Source organism: Gossypium hirsutum, chromosome D05 (genome assembly GCF_007990345.1).
Source record: "Gossypium hirsutum isolate 1008001.06 chromosome D05, Gossypium_hirsutum_v2.1, whole genome shotgun sequence".
NCBI lineage: Eukaryota > Viridiplantae > Streptophyta > Magnoliopsida > Malvales > Malvaceae > Gossypium > Gossypium hirsutum.
Window position 1 is genome coordinate 25,512,830 of NC_053441.1, and position 21,917 is coordinate 25,534,746.

The 21,917-nt window shown below is 32.8% G+C and overlaps 3 protein-coding genes across 11 annotated transcripts; all 3 read right to left on the reverse strand.

The window, feature by feature from the left end:
* Positions 1 to 7,574: 7,574 nt before the first annotated feature.
* On the reverse strand, positions 7,575 to 11,440 carry LOC107904930 (polyadenylate-binding protein RBP47C). 3 transcript variants are annotated; one of them, XR_001686412.2, is made up of 7 exons: positions 10,648 to 11,188; positions 9,467 to 9,947; positions 8,576 to 8,634; positions 8,363 to 8,493; positions 8,191 to 8,287; positions 7,755 to 7,997; positions 7,575 to 7,658 (listed from the first exon to the last, which is right to left on the reverse strand). XR_001686412.2 is itself a non-coding variant. In XM_016831474.2 (6 exons), the coding sequence occupies exons 1-6, from the start codon at positions 10,975 to 10,977 to the stop codon at positions 7,836 to 7,838; spliced, it is 1,260 nt and encodes a 419-aa protein (XP_016686963.1). In that variant the 5' UTR covers positions 10,978 to 11,440; the 3' UTR covers positions 7,575 to 7,835. The 3 variants fall into 3 exon arrangements, 1 of the variants encoding a protein (XP_016686963.1); XR_001686409.2 differs by having other exon boundaries at positions 7,575 to 7,668; XM_016831474.2 differs by having other exon boundaries at positions 7,575 to 7,997; positions 10,648 to 11,440.
* Positions 11,441 to 12,203: 763 nt separating this feature from the next.
* LOC121217128 (precursor of CEP11) lies at positions 12,204 to 12,461 on the reverse strand. The gene has a single exon (XM_041092683.1). The coding sequence runs from the start codon at positions 12,459 to 12,461 to the stop codon at positions 12,204 to 12,206; it is 258 nt and encodes an 85-aa protein (XP_040948617.1).
* Positions 12,462 to 14,144: 1,683 nt separating this feature from the next.
* LOC107904929 (probable inactive heme oxygenase 2, chloroplastic) lies at positions 14,145 to 16,975 on the reverse strand. 7 transcript variants are annotated; one of them, XR_005914095.1, is made up of 5 exons: positions 16,343 to 16,975; positions 15,691 to 15,914; positions 15,101 to 15,196; positions 14,807 to 15,008; positions 14,145 to 14,681 (listed from the first exon to the last, which is right to left on the reverse strand). XR_005914095.1 is itself a non-coding variant. In XM_041094456.1 (5 exons), the coding sequence occupies exons 1-4, from the start codon at positions 16,908 to 16,910 to the stop codon at positions 14,916 to 14,918; spliced, it is 981 nt and encodes a 326-aa protein (XP_040950390.1). In that variant the 5' UTR covers positions 16,911 to 16,975; the 3' UTR covers positions 14,145 to 14,678; positions 14,881 to 14,915. The 7 variants fall into 7 exon arrangements, 4 of the variants coding, with proteins under 4 accessions (XP_040950390.1, XP_040950389.1, XP_016686960.1 ...); XR_001686408.2 differs by having other exon boundaries at positions 14,145 to 14,678; positions 15,101 to 15,208; XR_001686407.2 differs by having other exon boundaries at positions 15,101 to 15,208.
* Between the last annotated feature and the right edge of the window lie 4,942 nt (positions 16,976 to 21,917).

Here is a 21,917-nt window from a genome sequence, read left to right on the forward strand (position 1 = left end):
GATAATTTTTTAAAAAAGAGCAAAAATTGAACCCTAACTCGAGAAAGTACAAAAATTGTGCGAAAGAGGATTATCCAAAGCCTGTTGTAGAATCGTATTTTGATTTTCGATAATATTTATGCAGGGTTTCTATTTTTGGGTATGTTTGGAGGAAATCAGAGTTAAAATGATTACCTAATGCATGTTGTAGATTCGCAATTCAAGAGAAAATAACCATGTTGGAGGAAATCAAAGTTAAAATGATGACCTAAATAGTGGATAAGAGGAATCTATGCAATTCATGGAAATACAATTATGGTCCACTAATAAAAAAGAAATTTGATGATAGCAAGAAGAAATGTGTTGATTGGAAGATGATTTGGAATGGGGAAAATGGGTGTGAAGTTAAGAAAGGCAGAAAATACTATATAGTAAATGTAGAGGATAGAATCTGTAGTTGTCGAAGCTGGTAATTATTTGGGATCCCTTGTCCTCATGCCCGCTCTGCTATATCACATCTTGAACAAGAACCTGATGACTATTTACATAGGTACTACCACAATGAGACATATTTGAAAGCATATGCATATGCTTTACAACCCATAAATGGGTTACATGAGTGGAGAAAATCTGGTATTAAGCTCATGCTTCCACCAGTTGAGAAAACAATGCCTGGTAGGCCAAAGAAGAATAGAGGGAAGGCTAAAAATGAACCGAAAAAAGTGTGGTCTAGACAACTCAGTAGGGCTAGTTTGATTATGAGATGCAGAAAATGTGGTGGTTAGAGTCACAACAGAAGATCATGCAATCAACCTAACACAACTGGACCACAGGTATATCGTAAACACTTTTTCACTATCAAGTTTCAAAATATTTTAATGTAATTTAAGGTTGTGCATTTTTTTTTCAGTTTGGTTCGAGTACAAGAACTAAAAGCCAAAAAAGAATGACATATCAGGATCCTATCAACACACAAGAATCCACTGCAACAAAGAAGATGAAGAAATGAATTGAGGTGTTGTTCTAACTAAACCTTTTGTTTGTTTGTCATTGTATGTAATAGTTGCCTAAGATATTTTTTACATTTCAGGCTTCTAGGACTTGCTTAAAGTTGGTATAACAATGATGGTATATGTAATAAACTGACGTGGTATACCATTACTGCTATAGACAACTATGTGGCTTTAGGATCATTTTGTTAGTTACTTTTGTTCATGGTGCCTACGATTACCCATACAAACAACTATTTTGTATATGACATACAATGTCAAATATCCAATATTTTAGTACATGTAACATTTTCTTGTATCTCCAATTGCCCCCTTTCATTATACTTCTCTCAAATTAGCTACAAACCCAATATTGATACAAAACTAAGTACACATTTTATTATACTTCCCTCAGATTACAAACACCAATTCGAATGTGACAATTTATGTCAACAACAAAGTTTGAAGGTACTAGATATACAAAACACAAAAACATGACACCATAGTTTTCAAATTATAACATTCCTACATAATGTGAAACATAAGATAAATAATAGATTACAAATAAACATTTTCTTATAAAACTCTTTCTCTTTCTTAAGTAATTTATATTTTTGCTTCAAACCCTTATTCTTTGTCCTTAATTCAATGTGATCCACAACATCATATTTGACCTATTTATAATTGTTCTCCTTGCCCACATTTCGCACATTGCCACTCTCAAACATCTCAACATTACTGCTTTTACGACTACATAGGCTCCCACACTTTATAATTTGCTTCCTGGGTCTTGTATTCTCTTTTGCAAGTATTATTTCTCTATCATGTAATTCATGAATTCCTTAATTCGCACTGTTACACAGCTTATCATCATACCACTTAAAAATCCACATCCACCAACTTACAATTCACACAAAAAAGGTCAACATTTTATTATGTAAACCCTAGAATTCACTTAAAAATCCATTGTTAGGACGAAATGTAGCACCAATTTAGTCTAATTGACACAAGAATCAAACAAACTAAAAAAAATCCCCAATTTCATATGAACTCTAAAACAAAATTGCTAAATATATGCTTACTCAAAAATCTAAGCAACCATAATACCTTCTACTTGGGTTTAAATCGCTCCACGAAGTCTCTCTCAGAGCTAACTTGTTGCAGAAACATGTTATTTTCTCTCCATCATAAACGAACTCTCCTTGTGATGAAGAAACCAACTTCGAATAAGACAACTTCTCCATTGATGACTTTCAACCATTGTTTTCAAATAATATTTTTGATTCTTTTACTGACCCATTAGATTTCAAGCTTCGATTTCTACAGAATTTCAGTGGAGAGTGAGAGGATTCAATATTTAGGGTTCTTTGTTTAGAGGCACTTGGATTATTTTATCTGTGTATGTATGTGTTTAAGGATTTTTTATTGTTTTTTTAAAATAATTTTGAAATTATTTACTAATATAAGATATAAGACAAAATAGTGAGATGTCAGCATTTAATTACATTTGGACTGCCACGTTAGTGGTTAATATTGATCATTAGTCAATTAACGACCACGTCAGCATGCTTGTTAAAAATAGGCCAATTTAACAAAAAAAATAAACGTTAGGGATTAAAGTGCTCCAAAAAAAAGAAGATAAAAAGACCAAAGTGACCAAATAGTCAAACATTAGGGCTATTTTAGGCATTATGCCTTGTTTTTATATACTCCTAATACAAGTATACCTCTTGCAAATACTCATTTTTCTTTCTATATATATACATACACACATATATACCATATATGTGGTGAAAATTATACCCCTAATATATTAGGGAAAACTTTGATGAAATTTAATAAAAATTTATTTGAGTTAATTTTATTTGTAATTGATTTTTTGAGTTTTACTCCAAATTGTTATATTGTAATTGCACCCATCTAGCAAATATAATTTAAGTTTAGATATTGTTTTTTGGTTTTGGGACATCCACATAGAGGAAGTCGACACCCCTTATGAAAAGTCTTGGTTTTCATACTATGTTTGGTTGTTTGTGTTAGTGACTACTTTTTAAGCATATGAGAGCATAGACGAATTTAAGGGGGGCAGGAAGGGGCCTTGCGCCGCCCCCTAAAAAAAATTATGCAATTTATCCATTTATGAATAATGAAATTTTAAGTTAATATACGGTAAACTTGCACTTTGGTCTCCTAAAATGAAAAAAATATGTTTAGCCCCTTAAAAAATGATGAAATCATAAATTAATAAATGATCAATTTAGATTCTGACCTCTCAAAATTTTATAATTCAATTCCAATCCCCACTAAATTTTTTTTGGATTCACCCTTTAACGAAAATATGAAAATAGCAAAGAAGATGATTTGATTAAAAGCTTAAAGAATTTGAACACCAATTTAGATTGACCAACAAATTTAAACACCTTCCTAGAGCCTATTGTTACTTCAACATCTCCCCAAATTGGAAATACATGTACTTAAATTGATCACATTTATCACTATAAATATCACGATAAAAGTTCATTTTAGAAAAAAAAATAAATTTCCATTGTGTAATGATTTTCTAACATTTGGTATAAGAATCAAGTTGTGTTATGTTAATTAGTATAAATTGAGGTTCAAATCTATTCTCCCTTACCTTGTGTTTGATTAAATTGATAGAAAGTAATCATTCTTACTCTTGTGCATGTAATATCCCGAAAATTACTACAATAAGAAAGTAGGTATACTTGATATAGTAAAATAAGGAAATAAAGTGACAAAAACCAAAATTTTGATTTATGTCAACATTGGAAAGTATATTATGACATATTAATGCAAGAAAGGACTAATTCGCAAAAGTGAGAAAAGTTTTGTTGCCCATGAGTAAATATTTAAAATTTGAAGGGTTAAAGTGTAAATATAAAAAGTTGAAGGATTAATTGTGCAAATATTTTAAGGGTGGAATGATCTAGAAACTAAGGAAAATGGATGAATTAGGACCAAATTGAATAAGTGAAGAATTATGAGGGACTAAATCGTAATTTTACCAAATTGAGTGATGACTCAAGGATGGAATTTTAAAAGATCATGAAGGGCAAAATGGCCAATTAGAAGGAGAGAGAAATCTAGAAGGCAATGATGATGTTGGAGATATTTTAGATAAATAAACAAATAAATATTAGTTTATAATATTTTATTTGATTTTTTAATGATATTTTATTATTTTATTTAGTATATATATGTGGAAAAAAAGAAAAAAAAAGCCATCATCCCATCATCTTTCCATGCAACCAACGTTAGAAGAGAAGAGAAGAAAGAAAGTTTTGCGTTCTTTACAATTTGGTCATTTCACCAAAAATTCACTATTTTCACCTAGAAATCAAAAGAATTTCCATAGCTTCCAAGAGAGAAAAATAATAAGGAGATAATGGGGAGCTAGAATGTCAAGTTAGATTCAATAAATAGAAGCTGGAGGAGAGAAAATCAAGTTAAAGATTGAAATCAATAGCACAAGGTAAGAACATCAAGATTTCAATATATTTTTAAGTTTGTTATTGTTGAAAAAGCATGGAAATGATGTTATAGTAGAGTTTTCTTAAATAAATTCTTATGTTCTTGATATATTAGTGAAGGGAAATAAGTGAAAATGATGGGAAATATCATAGAGAAAGGGAATTAGGGAGTTATAAACTTAGTAATCAACATCTTGCACTAAAATAGTTTTGGACAGCAGCAGTAGGTTAGCATTGAAAAATCACCATAAATTGTGGAAATCGAATTAGAGGATGAAAAAAATATGGAATTAAAGCTTATTGAGTCTAGTTTCATAGGAATTTAGCGGATCTTAATTTGGAGTTCCGTAGCTCAAGATATAAATAATTTAGTGACTATAACTCAAGTGGACAACTTTGAATTAATATATAAATAAATGGTGGAATTATAGATAATGTTACATATAAGGATATTATACATTAAGGATGTGGAATGGAGAGGATGAGGAGGAAAATAAATGATTATTCAACTAGCATGAGTTCTCATTAAAAATGACCAATTTTCATGTTTTAGGTTCAAGGACTAAATTGAATAAAAGTAATATTTTAAGGGTAAATTGGTAAAATGTCAAAAAGTGACCAAATTGCATGAAATGAATTGTTTTATTATTTAAATTAATAAATTGAATGAAATATTAATTTAGATCAAAATTGGGTGAAATTTTGAGAAAAATAGAAAATTACCAAAATGTCCCTAAATTTTGGTATTTCTGCAATTTAGCCTGGTAAGTTCGTATGAACTATATTTTGTATAATTTTAATTAAAGTGAATGTTATTTGGTGATGAATATTATATAAATATGTATTTTATTATTGGAATTGAATTATTATTGGTAATATGTATAATTATTAGATGCATTGAAATGATTATCGGAAGCTCGATTGGATTGAAAGCTTGTCGGAGATATATCACACTATCCATTGATTTTATCAGTAATTTTGGATGATTTGATTCTGGTTATAATGGCATGAATAAGTTAAATTGGCCAGCGTTAGCTCATTAATGTTTTGATTTTGATTGATTATAAATATGAATGCTTGATGAAATAATGAAATATTTGTAAATTAATTTGTAAACTCTGGTAATGCCCTATAACCCTATTCTGACGATGGATATGAGTTAGGGGTGTTACAGTGCATGTTCTTGAATATGTACATGAAAGGATATTATGTAATTTTGTCAAGTACATGGTTTCAAGAAATAGAATGGCGATATTTAAGTTATTTCTTGGATATGTAATTAGATCATTAGATATGTAATTTCTCTCAATAAAAGTTGAAACCTGACAATCCAAGTTGAAACCTGACCAGTTTTGGAGGGCGAGTAATCACAGACTTTCTTTGTATCAAAAGTATTCAATTAGATTTTAATAAATTAATTAAAAAAACAAGTTTTAAGTTAAAATACATTTAATAAAAACCAAATTCTCAAAATAAAGTAACCTAAATTTTTTTTAATTTCAGAATGCCACACTCATAAATTTATCAGCGTTAATAATTGGATTGAATTTTAAAATTTGAAAAGTTAAGATTAAATTCTTAAAAATAAAAATATAGGACAAAATTTCAAATTTGTAAAAAATATAAGGAGCTATGTCAAATTTTAACCTAATAAAATCACGTTTAAAACATGAGGCAAAAAATTAAACAGAAAAGAAGTTTTATATTAAATTAAGACGGAAAGTGAGGACCCTAAAACTTTTTGACTACTTTTTGGTTACACTAATCAACGGCTCTCAATGGGAAGAGAAAACAAAATTACAGACTTGGGCGCCCTCCACGTAGGATTGGCCCAGCAGCCAGGTTGTAAGAATCTCATGTGATTCCAATTTCACTCCGTGGGTTTTAATTTAAATCTCCTCCCTAGGGAGCGTGTGACTCACTTGTTTTCGAGGAGCAACTATACTCATAATTAATCATTTTTAACCATCTAAGCTCATTCGCAAATATCGCTTTAAGTAAATATGATTCTTGAAGCGTCTGATGCCTAATTAGGGGAGTATGAAGCACGCGCATAAGAGAAAAAGGGAAGTGGAAAGATACGAAGAGATTTATGAATCTAACGCAGAGCCACTTGAATGGTTGTCACCAAGGTGGGCCCGTTGTTGTCTCCTTCCAACCCATTTGCCGGTCGACTTTTGGGTCCATCTGTCTCCGAGTCAACTCAACCCATTGCTTACATTCCATGCATTTTTGTTGAAATTTATATTTAATTTATTATCTATGTTTGTTAAATAAATTGTTTATTATTAAGAAAACCATTTGTGTCATTCTCAAGTATACTTTTTTAGACAAAATTATAAAAGTAACATTGAACTATAATAAAAAGATAATACGTTTCAACGCATTCATACTTATATTTTTTTATATTGACAATAATATTCATATCAATCAAACTATAACTCAATTAGTAAAATATAATATAAAATTTAATTACATTATATTATATTATTCAATTATTAGGTAAATATGAAGTATACTTTATGCTTCAAATTATAAGTATCAACACTCAATAATTTCTTTCAAAGATTGATTGAGAGGAAAAATGAGTCTCTCTTAACATTAAGATTATCACGAGTTTTGATCTAAAATAAACGCATATAAAAAAAAGCTATTCAATATGCAATTTTTCTCATTTAAATAATTAAATTTCTTTTTATTAAATATTTAAAGTTTTGTTTTGTTATCACTTTAAGTACCAACAATTAACTCTATTAAAAAAAACCTCTACACCAATCAAATTATGAAATATGATTTTTAATTAAATAAAATATTTAAAATTAAGATTCAATAAAATTTAAATTTAAAAAAAAAATCATCTCTCGCTCCTTCTCGTTCCATCTTCATCTTCTCTACAACGAAAAATCTACAAAATTTTGAAATAAATTATACTTCAAATTTCTCCCAGTTAAAACAAACCCCAATTTTTAGTATTAAAATAAACCCTTATCTTCTTTGCCATTAAGACAAATCTCCATTTTTAGCATTAAAAAACTCAAAATAGGAAAGAAAAGAAAGCCCTATTTTCTTTCCCAAGCCTAATTTGGATTGAGCCATACCGTAATTAAAGATGTTATTTAAGGTCGACTTACCAGACCGGACAAGTAGCCCCATCTTTGGTACTTCTTATTTACCATATTCAACTTTTATATTCCAATCCCTACAAAAAACTATCTAAGGGGTCAAAATTCAGTTCCGGTCCACAGTTGGAGAGGATTTATATAAAGATTTCTAAAGAAATCTAGAGAGCTTTTACTGCTTTAGTTTGCCGTTGGCCCCCTTTAGTTTTGAGTAGCTACTCACTAAGAGCTACAACTTCTCCCCCGATGTCATTATTTCAACTAACTTGCTGCTGATGACTGCCATAGATGGGGTATGTCCCATATGCGGCTGCGTACATGCCCGGGTCATGAGGTGGTGGCACAGCATACCTATAACCATCGTAGACTTGTCCTCCATAATAAGCTCCACCCCACTGGTTACCATAATCACCTCTAAACTGCATTCTCCAAAAAAATCGTAGACTAAATATGTGATTTATCATAAGTGATGGGCAGGAAGCTTATATGCAAAGGTTTTTAGTTAGTTTCGGAAAATGTCATTCGATCAATACTACTTTCTAGTAACAGGCAGCTTTGACAAACTACTGATGGAGAAAAAAGGGAGTGTGGAATATGGATAGAAAAAGAGACCTGTTTATTTGCCGGGTTGCGACCCCAGGAAAGTCGCACCGTTTGCTTGCCAATTACCATCCCGTTCAACTTTTGCAATGCCTCCTCAGCAATTTTCCTGTTGAGTAACAAATTATATCTTAAAAATAGCAGTCTATTATAGGCAAAGGCCGAAATAGGGCCATAGATTTACCTGTTGGCATATTGTACAAACCCACATCCTTTTCCAACAGGTATTTTAACAGAGACTATTTCACCATACTGAGAGAAAGATTGGCGGAGATCTTCCTCAGTGACGTTTGGGTCAAGCCCTCCAACAAATATCTAAAATAAATAAGATTAGCCAAGGAGCACAAATGGTGATGCTCCTAGAAGTTAAAAGCCGAAAAAAGAAGGAAAAACTCACGGTTGTGTTTGAAGAATCTCCATCAGATTGAGTTGAGTTACCATTTGATGCATAGCCACCTTCCATGAACAAAAGAAAGAAAAAGTGTCTGGTAAAATCCTCAAAACTTTAAACCGTAACAAGTAACTTTGCCCGGACAGTTTAAAAAATAGATGGTGCAAGAATGAACATAGCAACCAGAAATTAATTCTGTGTAGGGCGGCAGATATAAAACCCGGTAAATAAGCATTTGGGTTTGGCAATTGACCATGGCACTGAAGTTCTTTCACAGTGCCGATCATGCAATGCTACATTTGCCAAAGCCAGTTTTAAGTTTCATGAAAGAAAAAGGGGAGCAAGAAGGTTAATTTTAAGACTCATCCTTTATATAAGGTGAGGTAAAAGGATGTTACAATTATTAAAAAAAAATGATAAAACTTTTTATAATAAAATTTTGAGGCAACCAATTAATTTCTCACGCTATGAAATAAAATCCTTTAGTGATGTCAATTTCAGAACCCCAATTACTATTCTAGAAATTCAGTCATGGCCACTAAAAAAGGAAGCTAATAACTTACGTGATATGATAATAAAATTTGTACCGTGAGTGCATGAGTACTAACTCTCTAATTGTATATTACCAAAAAAATAAAAATAAAAACAAAAACCCCAGACAACTAGCATTTATTGTCCAACAAAGGTACCATTTAATACCAAGATGTTCTTATAACCGAAGAAACGGCAATTAACCAACAAAAAGAGAGGAGGCATAGACAATTATGAAATGTCACCTAAGAACATTTGCTTTTTGATAGATCCGAAGGAACATAAATTCTCCATAAAACTTGAAGAAATTAGAAGTACCAATGCTTGTGAACTTTAAAAAGAAATGCAAGGTAAATAATCAAATACCTTGCAAAGAATACTGTTGCTGATACCCTGAGGATTTCCTCGGAGTCGCGGCACCAATGCGCATCGGCCTGCTTGAACAATATACACCATTCATTTCATTCATGGCTTGTGACCTCTCAGTCTCATCCCCAAACCTCACAAAACCATAACCTTTTGATCGACCAGTATTAGCAACAATAACGACTCTTGCAGCTTTAACAGAAGGATATTTACTAGCAAAAGTTTCATGCAATAGGCTATCAGTAACATCAGCACCTAAATCTCCTACAAAAATAGAAAGATCAGGGCCATTTTCTGAGCGTTTCTCTCCCGTGCTTAAAGTTGCCCAGTTCAGACGGAAAGGTTGATCAGTATTAGGCATCAAAATGCTGCTATAACTTTGGAGAACTTTCTCTGCTGTTGCATGCGAAAAGAATTCCACAAATCCATATCCTTCTGATAGACCAGTCTGCTTATTGCGAATGACTTTAATGGATGCAATCTGCTCAAACAAATTCCAAATTATAAATTTAGGCAGGCAATCAACTAAAACCCTTACTCAAATTTCTTTCTTTAAGATTCTTCCTTTTCTTTCTTCCTTAAGTACCATTGTCATACTTGGTATGAATTTATGCAAAGTTACTGTCACTACCAACCTTACATTCTAACTTGAATTTAACCTCAACATTCATACAAATACAGAATCCTGTAAAAGCAATGCCTTCTCTTAACAGATTTTTTTATATTCCAGACTATATCTTCAGACAGGGTAGAAGTTAATTAATGTTCTTTTTGCTATATTCAAATGGGGAATCGATGTCACACAGTTCACCGGTTGTACTCATGTAAATTCATGGCATTTGATTAGGGTTAAGCATGCAAGAATAGAGCAAATTAATACCGACGCTGATGTACAGATACAATTTTTTCTTTATAACAGTAATTGTGAAGGTTAGCATTTAAAGAAGTATTTTCATACATTAAATTATGACGATCATATTGATTGTCAATGGAGAGGCACGTAAAGAAGTATATTAAAGAAGATTCAATCACATTAATCTATAATCCGTACTAACGATATCAACAGCAGAAAACCGTGAAATATGACAATGTAACTGTTGCGAAAACAGGAGAATATAAATTAGAGCAAATTAGGCACTTAAAAAGAAGCATCTAAATGTGTCAATGAGATTTTGTTCAACCTCGCCAGTGGAAGCGAAACAGCTATGAAGATAGTTCTCGTCCATCCAATGATACAAATCACCAACCCAAACGGTTTTGTTCTCACCGCTACCTCCGCCGGATCCTTGCTGCGCGTGGCCATTGAGATGAAGGTGGTGATAAGGCATGTAGTGCTGAGGTGGAAGTGGCGACGCCACGAAGTGCTGCGGTTGCATCATTTGATGCTGCATTACCATAGCGGCAGCCGGATACTGCATTGCCACCCACTGCGGCTGCGATCGCGGAGGTTGTTGCTGCCGTTGGTTCTGTTCCTGCGACGGTTGCGAATCCGAGCCACTATTTTGCTGCATCCTTATCTTTTTTATTAATAAAAACTGCTAGCACTTATTATCTTAGGAAAATAATATAAATTAAAAAAGATTTGAATGTTTAGTTGAATTGAATCTGAGTTTTAATTTCTTTCTTTCTTTCTTTTCTTTATTCGTTTAGGAAAGGGAAAAAAAAAAAGTTGAATCCGAATGTTTCCACTTTCCAGGAAACAGAAAATAGAAGAGAAAGAAAGTGCGGCTAGGGTATAAGCAGAGGATTTAACCCAAACGTAGTTCTGGTTTTGGCCGTTAGATTAGATAGGTGTTAGTTTGATATCAGCCGTTGATTTTGAGGGGATGCACACGTGATACTGGTTTAAGCCCACTCTCTCACCCTCAATCCGCCGCCAGCTACATGCATTATTTACAGAATCAAAATTATTTTAATAAATGTTTTCCATAAAAGGATGTAGTTTGTCTCCAATTAAAACTTTATCCTTTCCCATCCTCTTATCTTTCTTCCATCACCTAATTAATACGTGCATTCATTGAATTTGGAATTGTAGTGCAATTAATTTAACGCCTTTAAAAAGATAAGATGACTTGAAATAATAGTTTTAAAATATATCTTCTCACGATAAATGATTTTATGAAACAATGATATTATCTATTTTTAATAGTTTAATATTACATCAGTAGTTTTATCTTTAATTTCAAGATTTTTATTTAAATTTAATTTTTGTTCGAATAAAAATATTGAAACTCAAAATGAAAATACTTATAATATAATATTAAATCATTAAAAAAGATATATAAATAACATGATACCATTAAGTTATCTATCCAAAAACAAGCATGACGAATCATAACCAACAATAGTTGGAGGTCATAAGGTTTTGGTTATCTAAAAAGGGTAACTTGAAAAGGTGTAGGCAATTAAAGAAGACAAGACAGCTCCAAACTTTATAATATGTAGATGCCCTAAATAGAAAGATGAAACTTTATATTATATGTAAATAGGAACATAATAGTAGCATTAGTCATTTTAATAATTTATTAATGGAGACAAAGATGCAATTTTCGTGTACTTAATACTACTTTCTCAGCTCATCAAACAACATCATAGGATAGAAGATAGCCTATGAGATTGATTAAAAAGGCTACAAAAGATGATATAAGACATTATTTCAAACAGTGGATATTATAAGATAGCAGTACGTACTTAAAATGAAAATAATATAATATTTCGTGTGATAAATCTAGTTATTCTAGTGACCAGCGCCGGGACTGTGACCGGGAGTCGTGGAACGGAAAGCGTCGGTGCGATAGGCAGCTTTTTGGACATTGTTGACAGTGGCGGATCCATCTGGTAAAACGTCACCCTTGACGTTCACATTTAGACTGGAATGATGATGTGTTTTATGGTCCGCTTTCAAAACCCGGACTTCCTCGGAAAACTTGATCCCGTTAGCAAACAAAAGGACGGCGAGAATGGCAGCGGGTACAATGAGGTTGGTTTTGGCCATTTGAGCGGCTGAAAGAGGAAAAGGTATAGGTATGAGTGATGATGATGAGAAGGAGATGGGTTTAAGCGTTTGGTTTGGCTGGGAATTTATAGAGTTTAATTAGCAGTGGAGTGGAGTGGAGTGGGAATGGCCGTGCTGGCTGGTTTGCAGACTGATGAGTCTTTTTGGTTGTTATGATGGATTGAAAGGACAGGTTCAGTATAATCCCATAGTGTTTAATTGTTGACATCTATGTGTGGTGTTGTACTGCTGCCTGCTTCCTGCATGTCTTGATTCCATGCAGTGTCAACTATTGTTCCCCGTTCTTTCTCTAGATTTGAATTGTTAGACAGCATATACATGCTTGTTGTTGGTGGGAGGAAACTTGCACGTATTTGCTTCCTAGGTCTCACTTCTCAGGTATTGATTTTGCGGTTGCGGATTGTCCAGAAATTAATACAACAAATTCAAAACCTATTGAACTAAATTTAAAGGAAATTTTCCTTTTTTGGTAAATTGTAAATAGGAAGAAGGCGGAGCCTTAGAACATCAGTTTACAGCAAACGACCATAATCTTTGAATACTAGCCTTGGAATTACTGTTAACGTCATGTTTCACGTGCTTAGATAACAAAGTAATTTTATTTGGAGTAAGAGTTATTAAGCACTAAAACCTTTGAAAGTGAGATAAAAGCTGTCACGTCAACAAAAGATTCGTTGTTTCCAAAATTTGTAGATTTAACGTATCAATTTCTTGCAGGTATGAAATTCTTTTCTGTAGTGACTGAGGAATGGCCATAAACAGAAACATAGAAGAGACTAACATGTAACAACAAGTAATCATAATTGTTATCAAAGGAACAGAAAGTGGAAAATCCAAGTGTCTTCCAATTTTCCTTGTCTCTCGTGATTTCTCTGCCATCCTTAAGATTTTCAAACCATCACTGCATACCTTCTTTGACTTCACCATCCCCAGCCCCAGCCCCAGCCTCTGCACACTTTTCCTTTTTCTTTTACATAAAATACCCGTATAACATACTGGATATATATTCTTACATGAGTATCAGGTAATATAGATGCTGGCTCCACAGTAGATGGTTGAAATACAATGTATATATTTCTAGTGGTCTATGATTTTCTTTTATGTTCTTTTTGTTATTTGTTATTGAATGTTTTCAGGATGAGCATTTTGAAGCGTGACAAGGTAGAAGAAGCAAATTGCCAGCAATGGGTGGGTTATTATGATAACGGAAATCAAAGTAGGATTTTGTGGGGCTTCTACTGCAGACCGGAAAATCTTTATCTCCCTTCAAATGGACACATTTCTAGGTCCCATAACCGGCCTCCGACTAGGCCTTGTGTCTAATCCATAGGGGGTGAACCACTTGTATCAACTGACTACCACTAGTCAAGGGGACCCTCTTTTTTTCCATCATAATCAATCTAAATCTTCCTGCATCAACTTCATTTTTCTGGAACACCTCATCATCCTCATCCCTGTTCTTGGATTGGATTCAATCATCCTTGTGAAATTTTGATGCAGAAGAGGATGTAATGTAAAGGAACAGAGTACAGCAGCAGAGTAGACATTCTTGTTAGTCTCATGTCAAGGACTCAAATAACTATAATTTATCTACAAATATTTGACAAAGCTATTGATCTAACTGCAAACGTAAAACAAATGCTTCTTCGATCTTCATCTAGATGATCAGAACACAACATAAATTCTTATTAAAAGTTCTCAACAAGAGGGTAATCTGCATTGTCATACGATAATCCGAAAAAATTTCTTTGTATGTGTCGGACATGGAAACTTAACAAACAACAAACATAATGAAAGTGTCCTAGCTTGGTCTATTCCCACTTGGTTATATCTCTTCTAAAATTTCAAAATAGTACATAAAGTGTCCAATTTTAATCAAAGCCTGCATACTCTTACACCCACTAGGATAAATTCATGGTTTCTTGCATGTTACATTAAAAAGCAAACACCCAAGAACATGAAACATCGCCACTGTCCCACCGTCAAACTTGCTGTTTATTTTCACACATCTTCAGTGGAAACACCAATCGCCACCATTTTCATGTTTTGGAAACAAAGGCTGCTTCCTTTGCTTAGTGCCCCCAAGTAAGAATGTCACCACTAGAGGACATTAATGTCAATGAATGCACGACAGTGGTGCCGATATTCCATTTGTTGGCTGTCCCGACAATCCCGACAACTAGGTGAATGCATTGCCTGCTGAACAGCAAGAAAACACAAACATATTAGCTGAGACCATGAGAAGCTTTGGAAATGTAAGCTAAAGTTCGAGCAAAGAGGAATGTTGGTTTATTTCCAGGATATATCAACATATTTGATGTCACCTTCTAATATCAATTGCATGCAGTGCAAAAGGAGGTCGGTAGAGGAGAACAAGTGGAAAAGGTTATCGGCTTACAAATATACAGTGCATTGATGGGAAACCAATCCTGTTTATAAGATTATCAAACGAACTATCTGCCCCAAAAACTTGAATGACTTTGCTGCTTCTTTCAGGCATTTATTTCGATCATCTCGAGACCAATGCTGCACAGTATAAGCCAGAAATAAGTATGAAGAAAAACCTAGAAAAAAGAAACAGATTATTCTTCCAGTACACAGCAATCTCAATCATCAACCTCGCCAAGCATGTTGAGATTCTTGCGGACATCTTTCAATGATTCTTGCACATCACCCTTCCATTTATAGAACTCTAGTTCCGTTCCTTCAAGAAGCTGATCAGAAACCTAAAGACAATTAAAAATTAGGAAAAAATGATTGGTTTGGTCTCAGAGAATCTAAATCCGGCAAAAAGAACATTATTTTAAGCTCCTGCATGTTCGTTTTTTGCCTTCACTTTGTAGAGAGAGGCGTAGCCTTCATAATTCTCTTTCAGATTAGAGTTTCTTGGAGGACACAATATAAAAGCACATACAAAGAACTCATCTAAGTTCCTAAATATCAAAATAAGAACATTACAAAAGTTTATAGGCTCAAATCCAGAAATACTTTCAATGCTACCACCTCAAGCAATGATAGTAAACACTACTAAACATCATGAGTACCGCATACTGGTATATGTACAATTTTTTCTATGCTTTTCCATGTATATGGAGGGTCCTTGGAGAATCAAATCTTCATACTCGTTTTGAAATTTGTCATACAAAGGTGTCAAACACAAGTACTTCAAGAGAAATGAAGAGTCAGAAGGCAATGACCCTATGCATACCTTCCTTGCAATCACTTGACCGCCAGCTATGTGTGAAAAATAAATATTGTAGAAATGAGACAAGAAAAGTGGGGCACTTTTCTCGGCTAATTCCTCCAAATAATTGACATACGAAACTCCTGGATTGCTAGGTTCTGGAACTACAAGATCTCGTTGGCTGAACCATTCTAGATCTTTAGAAAGCCCTGCTGATCTTTCCAGTCCAGTTTTCCTGAAGTAGGCATCTGCAGCAAATTTCGATGTTAAATTCTCTAGTAATTCAGCAAGAAAGAGTTAAAATTGTGCGACCAACATAATCAATTATATCCACCATGGATTCACTGAACACAAGATGCTAATTCTACATCTACGAATTCAAAACAAGACAAGAAGATATCAATTGAACTCATGCAAGTAGCAGATATTGGTAGCATAAATAAGAAAGCAAAGGGCCACCCCTGTTTATGCAAAGGCTCAAATTTCACTCTAACAAAGCTACTCAAAATCCACAATCAGTAGGCACAGCCACAAAGTTCAATATTATTCTAATTTGACACACATAAAAATGTAAAAGGTACTCCCCAGATAATGGGGAAAAGCAAAGAGAAAAAACAAAGCCAAAAGCACCCATTTTTTTGTAAAGTAATTTGCTAGGAGAAAAAAGAAAACTCACAAGCAACATCATCGGATTCATCAATGATGCGCTCAATAGTGTTGAAGACGAATTTGCTATCAACCAAGTACTTAAGAAATCCTTCCATAGTGGGACTCCAAGTCTCTGCTTCTCCATCACCACCATTTTCATCGCTTTTCACAGTTTCAGAATCATCTTCTTTTTCTTGATCGCTTGGGGTATTTTCAGTGTCGGTTTCAGAGTCAGAAACACAATCGGAACTGACCTTTTTACCTTTAATATTACGAAGTCTCATGGCAACGAATCTCATCTCTTCAGTAATGCCCTCATTCTCTCCAGGGTACTGTTTCCTATACCGCTTCCTCTTCTTCTTCACCGGAAGCCCTGCCATATTGTTGTTATTACCATTAGTGGTGGAAGAAATGGTGGAAGAGTTAGAGCAGCGTAAGATGGTGGGTGGTTTGTCGAGGGTAAGGTATTGTGCTTGGAAGCTGAAGAAAGGGAATGAAACTTGAGAATGACTGAAAGATGCAGTTGGATGAAAGATGGGCGATTTGAAAGCCGAATCCATCGAAAGGTGTTGGCAGAAACAAGACAATCGCATCATCGCCTGGGATGAGAGAAGAGATCAAGAGATGAGGTTTTTAGATGTTATTGGGCTCTTTTGTTGGGAAGCCATTTTCAATAACAAGCTCCTAAATGGACCGTTTTCCTTGAGGTCTGAACATCAGCCAAAAAGCCCAACTAACAAAACACATGTTGTCAGAGCCTGAAAAATAATGGGTTAATATGCAAATTTGCCACGTGGAAATTGAAATTATCAATATTGATATTACTCACGGTCCTTATGAACTAGAGATAATTTTATCACTATATTTTAACTCTATATTTTAACCAGAGATAATATATATTTTTTATTTTATAAGTAGTCTTAAATAATCGACATGTGTCTTTTTTTAAAAATATTTATTTTTTAATATTTGAGTATACCCTTATAGGACATTTGTCAATCCTCTAACCTTATTTATGGAGTCTAAGTACCAATTTTTTTTACTTTTATTTTATTGAATTTTACCACTAAAATTATTTTTATTAAAATTTTAATTTAAAAATACTTTGAAGATAAAATTTAATAAAAATAATTTTTATATTTTACTTAAATATTTAACAATAATATGTTAATTAATATAACATTAAAATTAAGTAAAAATGGTTATTATACAAAAAAATGATTTTTTTTCTGTTACGATATATGTATTTTTATTTTTCAAGTTTTTATTTCATTAAATAGAAATTTTAATTTGTTTTTCTAATATTTATAAGTTAAATTATTATTAATTAATAAAATAAAAATATTTGAAATAATTTTTCTTATCAAATTATGTTTTTAAATCATCAAAAATAATATTGCGTGGTACAATTTAATTTTAAAAAAACTAATTTAGTGGCAAAATTTAATAAAATTCAATCATATAAGAGTTGTACACAAATTTCCTCATATTTTCAAAACATAATGACAAATATCAATATAAACAAAATATAGTGATAAATTTCAATATTCATTACGACTACAAATTTGTACTTTAACCCTTCAATAACATAACACCCCTTGGAGTATTGGTTGAAACTTCTTTGTTAATGCCTCAAGGTTTCAAGTTCAAACATTGATAGTATATTTTAGGTATAATGATAAATTTAACCCTTAACATTTATATATTTTATCAAATTGGCCATTATTTTTTTAATCATATTTAGTTATCAATCTTTTAAAAAGAGTTAAAATTGACCATAAACTTTTTAAAAAGAGTAATTTTTTTTGTTATAGAAATATTAACTAATTTTAAATATGACAACTTACATGATAATCCAAAGGTACTTCATACTATTTTTTTTTAATTTTAAATTTTTTATATATTTTTTAATTATTTATTGATGTGATATATAAGATAAATAGTGTCATGTCAGCAAAAAATACATATAGACTGCCAAGTGGATTACCACGTCAACATCATTGGAAAAAATAATATTTTAGTTAGTATTTTGTTTAAAAAATAATTTAATTCTTTTTAAAAAGTTAATAATCAAATTTAGCTAAAAAAATAATGGCCCAATTGATAAAAGAAAATGTAAACGATGAGGATTAAATATATCATTATGCCTATATTTTAAAATAATTTCATTACAGATTTTACATAAATTATTAAAAGATAAAAATATCAATTATTTATGAAAAAATAGATATTTTACACATTTTCTAAATAAACTTTTGCCTAAAACTTCATGATTGGAATATTTTACAAGCATATAGAGTACAAATTTTATACCGACCTAAGTAAATGCTGAAATCGAATATTTTTATGTATAATCGTGTGTTGGCTTGATAGTTCAGGTTATAGTAATAGAATTGGTGTAACATCTTCTTATAATATTATAATTATTTTAAACTTTAATATTGGCTTTTAGGCACTCATTAAGGAATATTTCTTAAATGAGACCTGACTCTACATCCAAATATCATAAAAGAAAGATAAAATCTAGACGTAAGTTGGGTTGTTTGATGTGTTGAGAAAATCAATGTTTGAACAGTGTAGTCAAATTCTTGAAGAAACAATAATTGATGAGAAGATTCTTAACTGATAAACATATGTTGGGGGCCATCTTGAATTGATTCTCCATCACTTTAACCTTCACTGATATTCTTCAGCAAGATTAGCTTTTATCGTAAGGAATTTTTACATGGGGACAACGAAAGCTATTGAGAGCAATACAGCATAAATTCTGCAGTTTTAATGGAGGCCTTTTATTTTTATTATACTTTAATCAGGATATTTCACATTCAACATCTAGTAAGAAATTCGAGCTTTTTTCTTTTCATTCGTCGTTTTGTGGATTGGGAGACTGACTTCCTATGTCGAATGTTGCAGGGTTGAATATTTCTTCATTCCCTCTTTCCCAAAGTTATTTTCGAGTTAAAATGTTTCAGAACAACAACTCAGAAATGAATCCTGGTGGAGTTGTTAACTTTTCCAATCAATTGTTTGGAAACAGAGAATCATATTTCAGAACAATGTTCCCCATTTATGGATTGTTTAAAGTTCAGAAAATCTGTGAAAAACCCTTGGACTCAGAAACTTGGAAGATGTTAAACTCTAAACAACAAAGAACAAGTCCTAATATACTTAAATATATTATTATACCTGAAGTACACAAAATACATTATCAAAGGCAAACTGGATCTTAATTACATACTGATTGTATATTATATGACTGCGTCACTACCCAGATAATTGCTACTTCATTGATACAGTACACTAGTGAGTTTTTCTATATATATTCTGAGTTACTTACGAATCTAGTATTTACCTTTGATTTTATAATGTTGTGCGGAAGCGTGTAAAAGAGTAAAATTATTATACTAAAAAATCACACTAAATTCAATTCCCAGAAAAGAGAGGTGGATCACAAGGATCGCTTAAGTACCAGGTCTTTCCTAGCCAGATATCCCTCAATCATAATTTAATAGCACAATAAATCACTACAATCACACTCACAATTCATGCAGAATAATACAATAAAGAACACAATAATTTAACGAGATTCTGCAAATTTTGCCTACGTCCTCGGGCACTACCAAATATATTTCACTTCAAAATACAAGTGAGAATCTACAAAGAGAGAGAGAGAGAGAACAATGCCTTAAGTAGAGAATGGAAAATATGGGATACAGAACGAGTAATGGTTATGCCTATTTATAGTTGAGGTTTAGGGATCAATTTGCAAAGTCACTTTACAATTAGGGACCAAATATTGCAAATATCTCATATTTCTTATGCCAATATCTCGATACTCATATCTTTGACTTTCCAATATTTGATACCCATATCTTTGACTTTCCATTATTTGATACCCATATCTTTGACTTTCCATTATTTGATACCCATATCTTTGATTTTCCATAAATATGGATGATTGCCAATAATCTCCACCTTGAAGATTTGATTCGAATAATCTTATCTTCACACAATTCTCTCTGCCTTTGTCAACAACACTTGATAGTGCCTTCTTCAACTATTAAACATGCAGAATATTGATCAAGTTCAAACAATGTTCGAACTTGATTGTTGTTACCACATTGGTCATGATATCTGCGGGATTATCTGCAGTCTTAATCTTCTGAAGGTGAATTTTCCCCTCATCAATAATTTCTCGCACAAAATGGAAACGTACGTCGATATGCTTTGTACGTGTATGATAGATTTGATTCTTTGCTAAATGAATAGCACTTTGACTATCACAATACACGTTAATATGCTCCTGAACCAATCCCAAGGTTTTAACCATACCTTGTAACCAAATAGTTTCCTTTACAGCCTCTGTTACAGCCATGTATTCAGCTTCTGTGGTTGACAACGCAATAGTAGATTGCAATGTAGACTTCCAACTTATTGGTCCTCTAGCAAGTGTAAACACATAGCCAGTGGTTGATCTTCGTTTGTCAAAATCACCGGCATAATCAGAATCAACGTACCCAATAACACCTTTACCAAGTGTAGTATCCTACTTGAACAGTAATCCAATATCCATGGTCTTCTGAATATACCTTAGAATCCATTGCACAGCTTGCCAATGTCCTTTTCCAGGATTATGTATATACCTGCTCACTATACTAACTGCTTGTGAAATGTCGGGTATTGTACACACCATTGTATACATCAAGCTATCTACTGTATTAGAATACGGAACTTGTAACATGTATTCTTGTTTCGTATTCGTCGAAGGAGATAATTGTGCAGAAAGCTTGAAATGAGAAGCCAACGGGGTACTTACAACTTTTGTCTGCTCGTTCATGGCAAACTTCTGTAGTACCTTCTTCAAGTATTGCTTCTGAGACAAACTAACTCTGCCATGAGCTCAATCCCTACATATTTCCATGCCAAAAATCTTTTTAGCTTCACCTAGATCTTTTATCTCAAACTCAAGGTTGAGTTGAGTCTTCAATCTCTCAATTTCAACTTTACTCTTAGATGCTATCAACATATCATCAACATATAAGAGCAAGTATACGAAAAATCCTTCTTGTAGCTTCTGAAAATACACGCAATGATCAAATTTACTTCTTGTGTGCCTTTGTCCTTTCATGAACTGATCAAATCGCTTGTACCACTGCCTCGGGGATTATTTCAATCCATAAAGTGACTTTGTCAATTTGCAAACCCAATTTTCTTTACCAGTAGCAACCTTGAATCCATCTGGCTGAGTCATATAGATTTCCTCTTCCAAATCACCGTGTAAAAATGTAGTCTTCACATCAAGCTGAACTAGTTTAAGATCATATTACGCAACCAAGGCTAGCAAAATCCGAATAGATGAATGCTTCACAATTGGAGAAAACACTTCATTGTAGTATATTCCTTCTTTCTGAGTGTAACCCTTTGCTACCAATCTAGCCTTTTATCGAACTTCATTTTTACCAGGAAATCCTTCCTTCTTTGTCTATTCCCATTTGCATCCAATTGCCTTTTTTCCTTTGGGTAGTGTCACCTACTCCCAAGTCTTATTTTTATGAAGAGACTGCATTTCTTCATTCATAGCTTGCTTTCACTTTACACTATCA